The sequence below is a fragment of the Anser brachyrhynchus genome, assembly GCF_964034855.1.
Source record: "Anser brachyrhynchus genome assembly, chromosome: 2".
Lineage (NCBI taxonomy): Eukaryota > Metazoa > Chordata > Aves > Anseriformes > Anatidae > Anser > Anser brachyrhynchus.
The window spans coordinates 92,546,751-92,564,766 of NC_137695.1; the positions used below are offsets into that span (position 1 = coordinate 92,546,751).

Genomic DNA, 18,016 nt, shown 5'->3' on the forward strand with positions numbered 1-18,016 from the left:
AGAATTAATATAATGAGTGGATATGCTTCTGAGAGCATTAGTGTAGCTAACTCAGGGTCATCTGACCATCTCTGCACAGACGTTCTTAGCTGGAATTAACAAATGCTGAATTTCCATTTTTTCTGGCCCCCAAGAAAAAAGTCTGAACCTCTCCAAGCTGCAAACCTGAATGATTCTTTTATATGAAAGTAAAAAGTAACAGTAGGAAAAAACATTAAAAAAAAAAGATTAAATTTTAAAGAGCAACAAAGATCTCCTGCTTAATAACTTCCTACAAAGACTTATTTCACATAAATTAAATACAGTAAAAAGCGTCTCTCCTCCTTGCTTAACAGCAACCCACTTTCTCCTGCAGGGATGTGGTATGAACGTCCAGACGTACCAGACACCAGTCACTAGTCAGATCAAACTGACCTGGTGTCACAGCTTTCTGTTCATGTGTAATACTCTAGCTCCTTTTTTTTTTTTTTCCATTCCCCCCCCCCCCACTCCTCTAATGCCCATGTTCTCATTGCTCTAATTCTGTATCTATATAACAGATGCACAACACAGTGCACCCAGTCCACCAGTGAAACAGAGGGTGCTGCCTAAGACACAAAGTGCAGTATTTCAGGAAATCTACCCTCTTCGGGTATTGCTTGGCTCCTTTTATTGTGTAAAAATAAGTAATGATATGAATATCTATCCATCCAGCTGTGCTTACATACAAATGTATCTATCTGCCGCGTTACATCTGAGGGTATTAACTTATTTTCTCTCCATTTCTGAGAGGTTAGGAAGTGCTACTGAGATAATTTTATAAGTGGGAAAGACAGGCATTGAATCCCTCAAGGTGGCACAGAAGGACTATAGCAGAAGCAGGGGATATCACCAGCACATTGTCAGGTTCCTGGCTACTGATGCAGGTCCAGTTAATCAGGCTTTTAAAACATCATTTATTTACCTTTAGCAACTGTTACGTGCATTTCCCATCCTCTCACACTACTTTGTCCCATATTAATTCTGTTTGCAGGCCTGTCTAAATGCAGACAGACAGAATAACTTCTACATGCTCATATTGCTGTCTCTTCCCTAAGTCACCTCTCTCCTGTACAACACCATTTCTGACTGCTTGTCCAAATCTTCTCTGCCTCAGATGGCTGGAATCTCCTATTTTTTTGCTTTCCTGCCCAAACTTGTCTCTCTTTCTTTGCCCAATCCTTGTAATAATAAACACTTCGGCTGCTTTGTGGGAAATTTAGGTTCATCACTCGGATATATTTTGTAGTAGTGAATATAGCTAAGTTCCAGAACAAACTGGTTCCTAAGGCTGTGGAAAGGTTCAGATTAGGATGATCCTATCCCAGCACACAGTGATGGTGGTACCCCCTCACAGTCCCTACAGTCCTAATACCTGTTTTGCCCCCTTTACATCTTCTTAAATCACAGGCATGAGTTTGGCTTGGCTGCTAAGTCACTTAAAAGATAATTTGCTGCCACAATATGATTTGGATACAGAAGAATAAATGGGGCTAAAAAGAAAGTATAAATGCTTAGGTTTCTAGTGTGAGTCTCGTTCTGTTTTTGCCCTCCTCTTATACTCCTAGCATGTGAACAATGGAAGGAAGACGCTACGAGGGCAGAGATGGTGCCATGGTGAGATGCTCTGCGGCTGTTCTTATGTCTAAGTGATCTGGGGCCACGTGTTCTGATGGACGACCCTGATCTGCACTTCAAGATGATAGAAAGTAGAGGCAGGACATAAAAAAAAAAACATGTCCGTCATTGAATCTACCCTAACATTAACTCAAGGAAGGTGGAGATAGAAGAAAGGTGGGTGAGACAGTGGGCTGATGCCATAAAAAGAGCAGTCATCAGATTGTATTATAGATTTGTACTGAAGGGACACACACTGGAAGTTATCCGCTGAGAAGCATTGATAGGGTTTTCTTGAGAAATGGATAAAGAGAGGTAAGTTCAAAGTCCAGCCCTCCCCTCAATCTATCTGGGCTGATGAGAGTGAGCCAGGACATGCTAATGCAAGCTCCTAGACAAAGCTGATCATAATCTAGTTGAGCAGGATTCTCAATCCTGAGAGGCAAAACTCATCCATATGCAACAGTACAGAAGAGCCTTCCCTAGGCAAACCAAAGTGTTTACATTCTCTGTCTCTGGCAGCTGATTCCTGTTATAGCAGTTTGTCTATCAAACACAAGTGAGATGGCAGGCAAGAAGGCTGGGACTGCTAATGGACTGATGCTCAATCCCTTCCTGACAGGATTTTTAGGAGGCACGGCAGGCATGTATGGATGCCAAGGAAACTTTTGCAGGTGAGGCAATCATTGCAAAATACATCTGCTTAGCTTCTGGCTTCAGGCAAAGCAGGTAGTGTGAAAAAGAAGAGCTATGATGGTTTGGTCACTTTTTAAGCTCATTACACACAGGAAAAAACAAGAGGAAAACAAATGTCTCAGCAGTGTAGATAAGAGCCCTCCACGGCACAAAACTCAACAGATGTTTTAGGTGAAATTCCATCTGCCCAGCTCTGCCCTTACCCCCTTCCACTCTTCCAGCTCCCAAACTGACTTTACAGAATGAAATGTGAAAGGCTATTAAAATCAATCTGCAACCACCTACTAAATTTACAAAGAACATTTAACAGATCTCTCCTCCCTATGAGAACACGGAGGAAAACTTAATATTATCATAAAATACCCCTCATGGCAGAGGTGGTGTTTTCTTTCAAACCTGCAAATAAAAAGGAACATACGGCTTCACACTTTGACCTGATTCGTAAGAAATCCACTTTTTCGTGTCCATGATTGTTGTTTCAAATCAATATTGTTCCCTTACAGCTGTTCCATCTCCTTTTTAGCAGTCAAAACAGACTGGAGCCTCTGCACGCATCATGGAGTAATACGCAAGACTTTGATAAATATGATGGGAAGGATGCAAACTGAAGCTGAGTCATCGCTGTCAAACAGTGTTTCAAAGGCTGAAAGGACTTGGGGATGTGTAAGCACATGACATTTGTATATGCTGAAGATTGCAAATATTCACTATTAATAAATGAGCCAATGGTGATTCGCTGCACGAAGAGTCTCAGTATTAGCTCAGCGCTGAATATATACATGACCCCATTTTCATGACATCATAAAATCCCTTTAATGTCTAGGGCTAATTGCTTCTTATTCTGGAAGCTTTACAAGGAAAGAGAAGATTGGCAGCTTGCTGCTTTAATGTCAGCTCTGTTGCTTCCATCCTGCACCACTGACTTAAGGGAGGTCCTTTGTCTCTACCTCTATATTTTATCACCTTTCCAAAGCACCAGCTTGTCACCTATCCACACTTCATTAACAGCAAAAACTACAATGCAGGAGAATTATCCATTCATAAGTTGGTGAGTATACATGATGAAGCTGTTTGGTAAAAAGGCCATCTTCATGTCCTCAACTTGACATGTATTCATTATAGTTTAACCCCTGTTGATAACTGGCCCTTTTTGGTGCTGCAGTGCAAATGAACACATAACGTAAAACAACAGACGTGCTACTTCAGAGGATGGGCAGCCCGCATTAAAAGAATGCAGATATCTTCCCACCTCATTTCAAGAATAAATTACTACAAATACTAGTCTACAGAGACAGATGTTTATTGGAGGAAATCATTTTAATGGGAAATATTTGGTGCAGATCAAAGAAGGAAATTTAATGTAGTTTCAGTGTCAAAAGACAAGAGGCTTATAGAGATTTCAGAACTTTAGTAGTTTTATCCCTAGATAAGGAAATGTTTCTTCATGAAAAATTTGAAGAAAAAAAAAAAAGCACAGAGCTTTTGAGTGTTTGAAGCCTCCCAGTCCCTCTTCTTCAATTGTTTCAATTACCATTTAGAGGAAAAAACTAAACCAGTAATGAAACTGTCCATTAAACCAACGATACATATAGTATTCAAAGCAAGTTCTTTCAGATATAATACTCTAAAACAGTGATAGCCTTTTGACAGCCTTCAGTGATAGCAATCACAAAGAGCCATTTGAAAGAAAAACTACTAACAATTCAACCTCCCTAATTATTTCACTCCCACCTTACCCCTTCTTAACATCTAGGTGTTCTGTGTCATATATATTGGGACAGGAGGCTGTCAAAAACAATGCCATCACTGAGATTGCAATCACGGTATAGTCTCATTTGTGTGTCTCACTTTAATGAAATGGTTTCATTTGATCCTGAGTGATGCAATGAAGATTTTATTCAAGGATGAATCTGAGACTGCGCCTATTTCCTATTGGTGCTGTTGTTCCCATGTATGTAATTCAAGCATGCTTGTGTTCAGTGGCACAGTCATGTTAACTGGGGTCAGCTATACTCTGATAACAGTGAGAAATGGATTTCAATAATAGTAGTAAGTAAGAACAGCTTTCCTCCCAAATGCTACACAAATGAAGGACATGATTTTTTCCCTGCTTTCGTTTTTAGTGGCACTGCGAAATGTCATGTATTTCACTGCATGCCTTTCACATCCTAAATATCTTGGACTTAGCTCAGACTTCTGAGCATCATGCAAATTATGTAAATCTTGAGGCTTAAATGTAAGCTCTGTATCCCCTGAAGACACTGTGTACTTCTAAGGCATTTCTTGCCAATCTCAAACGTTCAGAATGGAATGGAATGGAATGGAACAGTCCGGTTGGAAGGGGCCTACAAAGGTCATCGAGTCCAACCGCCTGACCACTTCAGGGCTCACCAGCAGTTAAAGCACATCCATGAGGGCATTGTCCAAAGTCTCTAACACTGCCAGGCCTGGGGCATCAGCTGCCTCGCTAGGAGCCCGTGCCAGTGTTTCACCACCTCCTGGTAAGGACATTTTCCTGATGCCCGGTCTGACCGTCCCCCCTCACAGGACAGGCCTTCCAGACCTTTCACTGGCTGTCTTGCCCTCCTCTGGCCACTTTCAAGCACCTTAACGTCCTTGTTATGCCGTGGAGCCCAGAACTGCACACAGGACTCCAGGTGAGGTTGTGCCAACACTAAATGTATCGGGAAAATAAACTGCTCCAAAGCTCAGCATAGTATTTTATCTGGTATCAGTTAGTCAGCTTGTCCTTTTCAGGCTACCAGACGCTGATGTCCAGCCACACTGTGACTGTGCTCTCTACAATGAGGCACATAACAATTGCCTGTCAGGAAGACAAACAGAATTGGTTGGATGCCTGGTTATAGTAATTAATTATAGATGAGATATCATCCATAAAAGAATAGGACATTCTGTCTTTTCTCTTTTCATATACGAGCAGAAATACAATCGGAGTCATTAGTTGGTATCCACTAGTAGGTATGTAAAATAGAAATGTCATCCAATTTTCCCTTCATTAAAAATTCCCCAAAATGTTTTCTGAAACTGTGTTCTCCTAACTCCACTAGATGACATTATGACACTTGGACTGACCAGTGAATCCATGTGAATATGCAGATCATGGACATGATCAAACTAGGGTACACCATTTCATTTCTATACACTTAATAGAAGTATTAGATTAAGCTTCGATTTGAATAAGCCTATCTAATTTTAGACATGCATACAAGTAGTGCCTCAGATATGAATGAAGATGAGATTACACTGTCAGTATGATGAAGCTTGCTCTCTATTGTATGAGTTTTCTTTGTCATCACAGAGAGGGAGCAAATATTTTTCTCCTCCATAACTGCTGTAAAAAGTCTGTAAAATAATTTAATTCCATAAAGAAGCCAACTATATATATCACACATTGTACAGCTTTGGAACTAATACTGATGTTGCTTGTTAATTTCTAAAAGTTGTTAAATTGCACATTATTTTAATTAAACAAAGTAATCTAGCAGGCACTGCAGATGTGACTGGTATGTATTTGAAAACTTTACAGTTCCTCATTCAATATACTCGTGCCAGAAATGATGACAATGCGGTGAATAGAGCAATCCAGATGATACAGATCAATAAAGAAGCTTTTTATGAGCAGCCACTGCAGCAAACAGGCACAATGGAGGCATAAGACTATAAAATCATTTTTTCTTTGAGGGTACAGTTGAGTTTAAAAAAGTGAAACAGGCAGGGGCCATTTTTACTGAAAAATGGTGAAAATTAGAAGTGCAAATAAAGACTGGTTTTAACCAAGGAACAGAAGCAAAACCAGGGTGTTTGCAGAGTGTTTTACTAACTCAGTGGTGTTAACATCACTGCTTTTTCCTAAACATTGTAACGCATATTCAAGACTGTATAAATGACTAATTGACTCCTAAAACGTGGACTTCTTGGAAACAAAACTTGACGAATCTTTGAGATTGGTAACATAGCCCAGTGATTTTTAAAAGAGGTATAGGGAGAAGAGCTTCTCTATACATTTGCCCTTCTCACGTTCATCAGTGTGGCAAGTACCTTAAAAATTTACACAACTCCATATTGGCAGGCTGCCAAGTAACTGTTTCACCTCTGTCCTTCCTTGTGTATAAATTCATCTTCCTGTGTGTTCTCGTAGACGTTTCTCTGTGTTTCCCTCCAAAAGCAATGCACCTATGCAACTAGCTGGCAGAGCAAGGCAGTTGCTGAGATAGCTGCTGCCAGTTATTGACAGCTTTGAAAAATCAAGGTCATGAACTTGACCTGTGGACTTATTCAATAGGCAGCCAATAAACAGAATAATTAAGCTGAACCACAGCACTGTGTCTTTTCTGGCTTCTGTTGTTGAGCAAGTGAGCTACGTTACCCTATGTTACCCACTGCCTGCATTTCCTGAAATGCACAGTCATGTATGATTATGGCCGGCTTCTCACTGATAAACAGGATGCTGAAAGGCGGAAAAGATTCAGAAAATTTAATGTTGCCAATACTCAGAACATCTGATACTCAGATACTCAGAAAGAGTGAAGATAATTCAGATACTCAGAAATCGATAAAGACTAGAGACAGCTACTGTGAAATACAGAATTAATGGAATTTTTGAGCTTGAATCTCACTTATAGTCCTTACACTGAACATTCAAATTTTAAATAAAAATAACCTAGTGGTAATTTGTTGCTTGCTCAGGAATATTATAAGAATGTAATTCTTAGAACCAAAGGGAGAAGTGAAATCCTCTTTCATGGGTGACTGCAATACTTTGGGATATGATTTCATCTGTACATCAAAGCTCCCAAGGCAATCTCTTATATCACCTTTTCTAGATCTGCCCTTCATTCCCAATTTTGAGTACTCTGAAGAAGGAAGTCAACAAGAAACCAAACTACCTTGTCTGTTTACATCCTGTTAAAACAGCCCACTTTCAAACTTTGTATGCGTAGAATATTAAATCTGTAAGAGATTGTCTTTGGTTATCAAGAACTTTGCATTATGCTAGCATTATTTATTGGATTCTCTCTCTACAACTTTAAAAACAGTTTGTTAATATTGTGCAGAACAATGAAGAATGAAAACCAAAACCTCAGAAGGGACTATGACAGAGAAAATACTTCCTTTAGGATAAAGAACGCATTGTAGATATGCTTAAGATACAAGCAGAACACTCAATTAAGGCAAAAGAAAAACATACCTGTGAAAAGCCGATCACCTCTCCATTTTCATCGAGCACGTTGAAATTAATGATTGGACCCTGGACATCAGGATTGTTGAAATCTGTGTCACTGTAAATACGTACTACAGGTGCCCCATTGGCATATTTTAAGGTAGACAGCACATTATAGGTATAATGAGCTAATGCAAAGGTGTGTTGTTTTATTTTCTCCATTCCACCTACAAAAGAAAAGTGCACATACATATCAGATACCTTATTTTTATGGAAAAGTAAAAAGAGGTAGATTTTTCAGAATGGTATAGTTGGGAGCTAAGAAGCACAAAATTGGTAGGTTTTGGTTCCTTTAAGTGAAGATACAGTTTCCAAATATTTCTTTCCTCATACAGAAACTTCAGAAGTACTGTTACACCAAGTATTTACCTGCAATTAATCTACTGGAGAATCTAAAGTTACACTGAAATGGATTCATGTGCATTGATAGTTCCAGTCTATACATAACACTAAGATGTTCTAGCACAATTAATTCGAAAAACAGGTTTTGCTCCAGATTTGGCTCTGCAGATCATAGGAATGAGGCATCAATCCTAGCACACCACAGAGAACAAACTGCTATGTCTAAAATAAAATAAAAATACTAAAATTCTAAATAAAATGATAAAATACTGAAATACAGGTCTCAGTCTACAAGGAATTAACTTGAATATTGAAGAAATATTCGTCTAAGCCTGTTCTTTTTTTTTTTTTTTTTTTTCCCCCCAGGAGAAAAAGAATGAGGATGTTGTGAACACCTCATAGACTGCATCCATGCAATTTATTTGCTTGAGAGAAGTTCTGCAGAGAAGTTTTTACAGACCTTGGCCTGGAAAAAAGCATAAAGAGGGGATATGTTGTTGTTCTTTGCTTTTTTTTTCTTGCTACACTGAGCAGTTTGGAAAAGAGGACTGCACAGATTTCCTGGCAGATGGAGACCTCTGCTACATCTCTGCTTTCTGAGAGAAGGTTGTGTTTCTGTTAGATGCCCCTATCGAAACGGTTTCTCATTCTCGTGCTCAGAGGATATACCATAGGATGATGAACTATGCTCATGTATGGCCTCCGGGATATTTCAGTTCTCTGCAGGAAGCTAAAACATAAGCCAATGAAGCAGGTTGCGATATTCACTAGAATAAGCCACTGAAAGGAGACCAGCTACTGGGTATGATACTAAATACCATATAAAACAAGGAATAAGAGCATGATTTAACAGACAGCAGTTTGTCCATGGAACAAGAAAAGTACAAGTAAAAACTGAAACCCAATGAATTTGCATCTTTATGGAAGATAAGTAGATTAGGACAATATATTTTAAGAAACAAAATATTTTAAGCAACACAAGGAGATGCGTGGAAAGCTAACGTTTAAACACAATCAAATCTCCACTGAAGACAGTTGAAGTTTTGGCTGAAAACCCAAAGTGGTTTCCATTACTCATACTATATATTGCAGTATGATAGCCCTACATCTTGTGAAAAAAAAAAAAAAAATTCTTCAAAAGCCTTGTGAGGCAGAATAGTGTTTTTCTTCCTCAGCTTTAGACCCAAAGTATTTTCTGTAATGGTATCACATTTGAGGTATGTGAACATTTCTGAAACTTAAAAAGATGCTTGACATCTTCTTTTACTTTCTTTTTTAAACTGCATATCTATGAATCTCACACAAACGTATGTGCTTACAATTGTTATATCAGAATACCATTTTTGTATCTGAATTTCTGGAAGCTTCTACAGGCTGATATAATTCCTCTTCCTTGGACAGAAATCTGGTCGTTGACTTTTATATATTTACTTGTAAAAGTCATTTATAGATGTATAAAAAGGAAAGAAAAAAAAAAGATATCTTTCTGCTGACATATAGAAGAATTACAGAAACTTCTGTTATTTCACTCTTCTTGAAGCTTCTATATTGTGTGCTATCTCCTTTAGATAAGTAAGGAGAACAGACAGTGAAAGCATACAAACAGATTAGATACAAGGTGGAAGGATATATTTTTGTTGCTAAAGAATAATAAAGAGGAATAAGGTATTTAATGAGATTCTAACATATGAAGCACTTTCAAGGAATGTTGCCAGAAGCTAATCAGTACAATTTCTAGATGTTAGCCACAGTAAACTTGGCAGGCATCTCTAGAACACTTTGGTCCAAAAGACAGTTTGTATTTTCCGAGTCTTTGAGAAGATTGCCTAGTAAGAGATGTTCTAGTCATTGTTTGGTAGAAGTTAAGAGTATTGAAATTTAAAAAATGACTATTTCTCAGCAATTGCCAGAAAGTAGCTGTCTTAAGAGAAGTGACTGCCTTGTCAGCTTCTGTGATGTCTGTAATCTCCTGATTCAGAGCTTTTCCAAATTGGCAGGAATCTTTTAATGGAAGATTAAACTACTGTCGTCGTGTCATGTTGAAGAAATCTCTTATTCAGAAATTTCAGTCTCTCATTCACAGCAATCATCCTGCTATCATTTCTATATTGTTTTCAGCCATTCTCTTTTAAAGTTGCTTAATCACATTTCCTTGTTCATTAGTGAGAGGCTGATGAGCCTCTTCATTATTTATTCTGACAAATCCAAATGCAATACCCTGCAGTTGCTTTGCTGCCCCATGATTGGAGAGAGGAAGCAGTGTTGCCAGGGTCCCATATTTTTAAGCAGCAGAATAGGTTGTGATTAGGTCTGATGTCAAAAACCCTGTGAAACAAATGCCAGCAATATGAAGTTTGTTCTGGCAGAAAAAAAAAAAAAAAGGGTGTATTCGGAAAATAGTTGTGATTTATTTTTATTTTGCTAAACAAAATGATCTGTACCGTCTCCTGCATAAATCCTGTGTGCTTATCTCATCTCCCTCTACCCACTAGGGAAAAGAATAAAGAGGAGAGAAAATAAAAAATATCAGAACAAATCTTTGGCCTCTAACATGATCTAAGGACTTGCATTATTGCATATAGTCTCACATTTGGGGTGACAAAAGTTAAACTCATTGCTTGACTGAGCCTGTCTGAGGTAAACGAGAAGATAATATTATGGTTGACTTGACATCAATTAGCACACTGCATTCCTGCATTTTGTCTCCTGTCTATACAGAAATCTGTCCTTATACCCAATGCTCTAGCTCTTGGAGAATACTTGGAGAATCTTCCCTAACTGCCTGTTTTGGGGCTAAAAGCAGAAGCACACCTTAAGCCTTTTGGAAGACTTACATCTTGGAAAATCCATCAGAACTTCAACTTGAGAAGGTGCTGGGAAGGACTCAAGTGCCCTGACTCCCTGTCACTTTATGGATGCTACCCTTTAACGCTGCATTGTTTCATTAGGATGAAGTGCATCTAGTTGCTCCTAAAAATAACTTTAAGTGAGGAACAATTAATGTGCTTGTTATTTTGGATCAGAATGAATCTGATGTAGCCTAAAGGACACCAGATGAAGTCTATCTAATATTACTTACTGTATTTATGTGTTTAGTGACACGTCCAGCATCATGGATGCTCACAGTGCACAATTTGCACTTATTAATGGCTTCTTCCTACTGTATAACTGTCAGGGCTTCCCTGCATAAATAGAAACTCCTTCATTTCTATGGATTAATATGCCTCTTATTACTTTGTTCCTGTGTGTATGTTCTGAATTTATATCAAGCCAGACACAATTGTATCATTAATTCTTCTCCTAGTTCACACATCAGTTTACACACCATTTGTTGCCACAATGAACACCATATACTTTTGCAGCGGCAAATTATTGAGCAGAAGAGATTGAAAAAGAAAGCTTTCACTTTTGCGTGCAAATCTCCTTGCCAAAGTACTGTACTTAACCTACAAAGATGTTGTTAAACGTCATATTACTGATGCACACTTGCACACTACAGCATCCTGAGAGGTTAGCGCCATCTCAGCCCTAGGGTCCCATCTTGCACTTCAGTTTAGGTACTGTTACAGAAACTGATACTGTTCCAGTATGGAAAATTCAGAGCACCAGTGACCCTCTTCTGCATGATGGTGCACATTTTTGCACACTGTGGGATAATTCTCATGTTAGCTAGTCACAAGTACTAGTGTAGCAGGTGTTAGTTATTTGTGGAGAGCACATAATAGTTGCTGGTGCTCATCGTGCTTTTTTCATAGACTGTACTTCTTCATATGGATTTACTCCCTGGGATCCTGATCAGAAATACACCTATACTAATGTGTCTTCATTACCACCTTGGTGGACTTTTCACCAGAGCTTGCTGCCTATGAAAGCTTTTGGCCCTTTTTAGAAGGCAAATAAAAATGTTCCCTTTCTTCTAATTACAATCAGAGAACAGATATAATATATATTTCTTTTGGAGTTGCATGACTTTAGAGGCGCTGCCCAAGGATCTGTTGCTATTATATTCTGAAGCCAGGTCAGTTCATTCAAATCAGTAAAGCCCTATTTCTTGGAAATGGCCAAGTGTGGCAACTGCTGAGGATCTACTTGGTCAAAACTCAGCAAGACAGGAGACAAGAACCTATTAAATTGCTTTTCCTCACTTTTTTTTTTTTTAACCTGGACAAACCCAAAAGGAGAAGTCCCCAGGTCTCATTCATGTAGCTGACATCTGTGTGATACCCCGAATTCAGTAGTGGCATGTCAGTAGACCTGCTAGCCACAACTCAGAGCTCAAGGTGAGGCCTAACACCCCAAAAAGGATTAATTCTAGCTTATAGTGAAAGTATTTGAAGCCCCAGGAAAGAAATCCAAAGAATATTATATTTCGTTCAGAAACAAGAACATGTGCAGAGCAGTAAAAGTTCTGTTCCCTGTTCAGTGCAACAAACTATTATACCTAAATAAATTCCCAGTATTCACAGCAGGGAAACAGTTACCATTTTATTTCCAAGCAAATATGGCACAAAACATGGAAGTCGATAGGAATTCCTGCTTGCTTCCTCTATTGAGCTGTTTTCCTGTCACCCTTACACACTGTAAGCTCCCATCCATCCAGCAGTGATGAGCAGCAAGTTTGCAAAGCAACGAAATCGACTGAGAGAGAATGTTGTTCCCTAAATTTTTGGGTATGCATACATGAGCAACCTATTACTGGATAACCCACAGATAAATTTACTATGTCAGCCTTTTCATAGTAGTTGCATGTGTGCATACTCCTTTTACAGAGACTGTGGGACAGTTTAATTCTCAGGAAGAGACGAGCGAGTTACCACTCATTTACAAGTGGGTAAGAACAGTGCATTCAAGCTGTGCAAGATGCATGATCGGCACCAAGGTACTCTAAACCCACTGCCTGGTTTCTGCTGATAAATTCTTGTATTTGTATGGCCTCTGTCTTATTATCTGTTTATTATCTTCAAAATAGAGTAAGATTTTATTTTTCCAGTGGAAATTTATCTATGTCATTTTATCCAATCAGAGAAATATGAGATACAGATGTCCACTAAGTATTCAGTGTAGAATGCTTTTGAGTTAGTATAGCCCTTGTTTTGCATTATGTAAGTGGCAAACATGTAATGGCATACATTACAAAATGGCAAACAATCTCCTCTCTGAAACAACCAGAATTTCAGTAGCTCCAGTGTTCAAATGTTAGTTCTTCCTGAAAGACCAGTAGACAGACAGGCATATGTCAACATCTGTAAAAGATTTTGAATACAGAGATTAAGATAAAGCAGAGACTGAAATTGAGCCTCTAGAATGAAAGCTCTGGTGCTTAAGAGTTTTCAAGCTGCACTCAGGAACCTCTGTGATCTGCATCCAAATACATTTCTCTCTTATTATGAGAAATTAAATACTGGAGATAAAGAAGAAGGGAACCATAAATCACATATACTGTTATTTTTCTAACTTACTGGGAAAAAAAAAAACACAGTTGAAGCTTAAGTGAACAAATTCTCTGTTATTCCAGTACATCCAAACTCACATATATCTTTGGATAAGAAAGAGATCAGCGTGATTCATTATTCTTCAGCATAACCTAACAGATAGCAATGAGGCAGAGAAATGATGAGCTGAAATCTCATCAAACCAACGAGCAGGGAGTGAAACAAAGATGTAGCCACCTCCTAATAAATCCCAAACAAGACAGATCACCATGTGGGACCCATGAGTCAGTGTGCTAATGAAGCCATGGAACCTGCAAATCCTGTCAAGCATTTGGACTACTTCCTCCCCTTCCTCCAAGAAGCGTACATCAAGATTCATTTCTGAGCCTTTTTTTTGGTGTTCTTTTATGTGTAGCACTGAATGTCTCTGCCTGAAGTCTGTCACCTATTTAGCGTTATTCTCCCAGAAAACATTGCTTGAGGATGAACTTGGGAATGGTAGTTTCATATATCTCCTTTGCAAATTTGAGTGCTTTGGCTTAAAACCGTATTAAACAATATATTCTAACCACTGCTGTTTTTCAGCAATCCCATTTCAAACAGAACACTGCAAACTGGAAAATTAAATACCCGTATGATGAACCAACCCCCTACACTCAAAGTGCAACCCTGAAATGTGATAAATACAGCACTATAAGAGTAAATAATAACCAAATATCAAGAAACTTAAGAAACCTTGATCACTTGTTTTTTAGTAGAGCTTCTACATCCGTTAATAAAACTATTAATTATACACATTCCTGATTTTTTTTTTCTGAACTATGAGAACAGCTGTCCTAGGTCAGGCCAAATCTAGCTACCACCTGTCTCTCAGAGTGAGGAGTAGCAGATGCCTAGGGAAAAGATATATGAACAACAACAATAACAAATGTAACTTCTAAGCAGACACTATTGATGGATTAAATAAACAGAATATAGAAACAAAAATACATGACAATGAGCTTACAGATGGGCTAACAGCAACTAAAAATTACTTTTGTAAACATACTAAGGACATAAAAGCCCCTGATGGAACTTAAAAATTAAAATGGATACATTGACATTTCCTTGGAGTCAACAGAAATGAGCTCTTCTAATTTAACACCATTTCAATATTGGTCATAACAGTTAGCAAATTTAGTTCATTAAAACTCAACATAAAACACTATAACTGGCGTATCAGCAAATTCATAAAACCATCCATCATTCACCCTCACAGAAAATGTATAAGGCCTGGACAGATTGCAAAACCCTTATTCACACTGACTCACAGGAACAGTCCAATCAACTTGCTCTATAAAATATGTGTAATAAAAATTGATTTCAGGAGTGCAAAGTGGGGTGGATCATGACCACTTCTGCAACTGAGGTGACTGCACTGTGAGCAAGAAGGGAAAAATCTGTGTCCCCAGATGTAGCTGGCAGGTCAAAAGGAGGCAATTCTCCCCCTCTACTCCACCCCTTGTGACTGAGACCCTACCTGGAGCATTGTACTCAGCTCTGGGGCCCTCAGCACAAGAAGGACATGGGCCTGTTGGAGCAATTCCAGAGGAGGGCCATGAGGATGGTCAGAGGGCTGGAGCACCTCTGCTGTGGAGACAGGCTGAGGGAGTTGGGCTTGTTCAGCCTGGAGAAGAGAGCCTTACACAGGTACAGACTTTATCGGGGAGTGTAGTAACAGGACAAGGGGTAATGGCGTAAACTGAAAAAGGGTAGGTTTACATTAGATATAAGGAAGAAATTCTTCACTCAGAGGGTGGTGAGGCACTGGCACAGGTTTCCCAGAGAAGCTGTGGATGCCCCATCCCTGGAGGTGCTCAAGGCCAGGCTGGATGGGGCTTTGGGCAACCTGGTCTGGTGGGAGGTGTCCCTGCCCATGGCAGGGGGTTGGAACCTCATGATCTTTTAGGTCCCTTCCAACCCAAACTATTCTATGATTCTATGATCTTGTTTCCATAAAAACCCTTTATTTTACCATGCAGATATTATAGCAGGGTTTTTTCTCTTTTCCTGAAATTATAATGTAACAAAAAGATCACAGAAAAATTAAATTTTAGCTATGAAACTATTGTCTTTCTTGCAAAATCAGTGTCCAAGCTGAAATTTTAGATGGACTCTTGTAACTCAGTCACATACTTACAGTGCATCCAAAATGGAGAGCCATATTACACTTTCAACACTACTAAATCCATGGAGAATTCAATGAGTAATAAGGGGACCTTTCACTCTCTCAACACTAATTCTTTGCATAATAGCTTAAATCCTTTTATTCTCCTCCTTCTCCCACACCATCTCAATAGTTTAAGACTGTAGGACGCAACTGCTTAATCCTCTATTCAGAATGTTATTCTGAAACCAAACATGAAACACATTTTCGGTGTTTATCTTAATGAACAGAAGGCTCTTTGATGCCCCATCTCCCACTTCTTTCAAGCAGCTAATTCATGCTCTGTTTTTATATGGTAAGGGAAGCTAGAAGTCTTTGTTCCAAATAAAATGAGCAGAACATTCTGAAAGAAACAGCTCCTCATTTTCAAGCATATTCATCATAATGAGGAATATTTTTCCTTTTTAAATAAATTTCTTCGGAGTAGTATGGGAGAGGAGATGTACATGCCAGCTGGGTGGCTTGCTTTTAGTCTGTTTTAATTACAGGTACAATTCAATTTGAGTTAACTGCTTGTTAGACTGCAAACTAATAATTCAAATCTGCTCCAGGTAAGAGACATTTGATTTACTGTTCGCTTTTGTTATGAGATTACTTTTTTGAGTGTGTGCGCGTGTGTGTGGCGGGGGGGGTGTCCATTTTATTCCCCCCTTCTGTGAGCCTAAGCTATACTCTCAGCAGATGAAATCATTTCAGGGTAACTTTTCAAACCAAAAAGCCAGCAACATAAAAGATGAGAGGACTGGGGAGGCTTTCTTAAAAAGGCAGAGTGTTTAGCACACCTCATGGAAGCCACATTCAAACTAGATCTCCAGCGTGCTGGATGACATGAGCCCACAGAGGTTTTGGTGAGAACGACAGAACCATCCCTGAAAGCACTGATTTATGCGACACTTGTGCTTTACCTCTAAAGGCTTTATATCCCAAGGTTTTTCTCAGTCCAATAGAACAACATGTGCATGTGATCGTCATCTTAAGGATGAAGTGCAAAAGAAGCTTGTACTATAAAAGCACATAAATTCTGCTGGTAGCCGTTGAATGTAGCATACAGGCCTGTTTTCTGTTGTATTATAAAAGTGGCTCTGTCCTTTGCTTAATGGAGCCTGCTACACAAAATTCCTTGAAGTCAGCAGAAGCAAGCTTTACTACTGCTTCTCGCCGGATGTTTTCAACACTAAACATCTGGACTGCTAATATAAGGCAAGGCTACAGTCTTGGGGATTTAGAAAACATAAGATGGGGCAGTGAGTTGTATGTTTTAAGGCCAATAAGACTAATTCAGCACTGACTTCACATGAAATAGTATCTACTTATTTACTTGAGTCAGCCACAACTTTCTATTCACTTGAACGTGGTAGGAGGAAGAGTTTTCTCATCTTGTGCTCAGCCAGAAGCTATGGTACCATCAGGTCCGCAGCTTAATGCAATTGTTCCCTCAGATAACTGTTCTAGAAGACCCAGTCACCAGCACTGCTTGAAGGTGTCATGAATTTCTAATGGCCCAGCAGTTTTGTTTTTTGATTTTTTTTTCTCCTGAGGGGAGCTGCAGACCAACAGAGACAAACAGCTTGCATCAAAATTAAGCTGAATATAAAGAAATGACAAAATGTATTTTCATAGGAGGAAATATCTTGCTCTGTGTCAAAACAACTCTTTACAATAGTCCAGAAACCCAGCCAGCTTCTGTCTTTTTCTTCCTAAGATGGCAGATCCCAATCAAAAGCCTTGCTGGGATACAAATCAGTTCTGTTTCAAAGCGCACCATGCCTGCATTAGGTGAAGAAGTATGGGTCATCATGTGCTCAAACTATCCTACTGGTTTGACTCTTACCTTCCTACAGGTTTTACATTAGTGATCCTTTTAACATCACATTTCTGGAATCTCTTTGTGGGTGAAACACTTTGATGCCCAAGGCAGCATATTGATTTCCATTCCACATTTTCCCTGTCTGATAACATTGGTTGGACATCTTCCCTCTTTTGCTGTGGCAATCTCCAGTGCGGGGCTGTGGCTGCCAGTGTAGGAAGGAGTGCAGATGCTATATGTCTGCTCTTGTGCAGATTTGCATCCCACACTTCGGCTCCTCAGAGCTCACCCATCACAGTAATACAGGAAATACCACAAGTTTATTTAATTAAAGCAAGAAATTATACACAGAAAAATTCCCAGTCAACAAATTCTAAGGTATGATTTTCACTAGTGATGAAGTAAGGAAAAAATATATTCTTTTTTTTCCATTTTGTATCTGTAACCGTCAGAAATATTTAAAGTCGGCAAAATAACCTCTAGCCTTTATTATTAATATATCAAGCTTTTCCTTAATGAAATTTTGGATTTTTTCCTGTTAATTATTTTCTGATGCTTTGCCTTCTATTTGGCATTTTCAGACTAGGTCTCTGCTGTGTAATGTTATTACAATAATAACTACCATGGAGGAAACAGACAATGTCATTCATGAAATA

General features: G+C 38.9%; 1 protein-coding gene across 9 annotated transcripts in view; it reads right to left on the bottom strand.

The window, feature by feature from the left end:
- Positions 1-18,016, bottom strand: part of MOCOS (molybdenum cofactor sulfurase) — an 884,654-nt gene that overhangs the window by 46,289 nt on the left and 820,349 nt on the right. For all 9 annotated transcript variants that reach the window (XR_013947686.1, XM_080583044.1, XM_080583048.1 and 6 more), the window contains one exon: positions 7,541-7,740. Coding sequence is in view for 8 of the 9 variants with exons in the window: in XM_080583044.1 (XP_080439170.1) it covers positions 7,541-7,740 (200 nt within the window). In the remaining variant the exon portion in view is untranslated. The remainder of the gene's footprint in view (positions 1-7,540; positions 7,741-18,016) is intronic.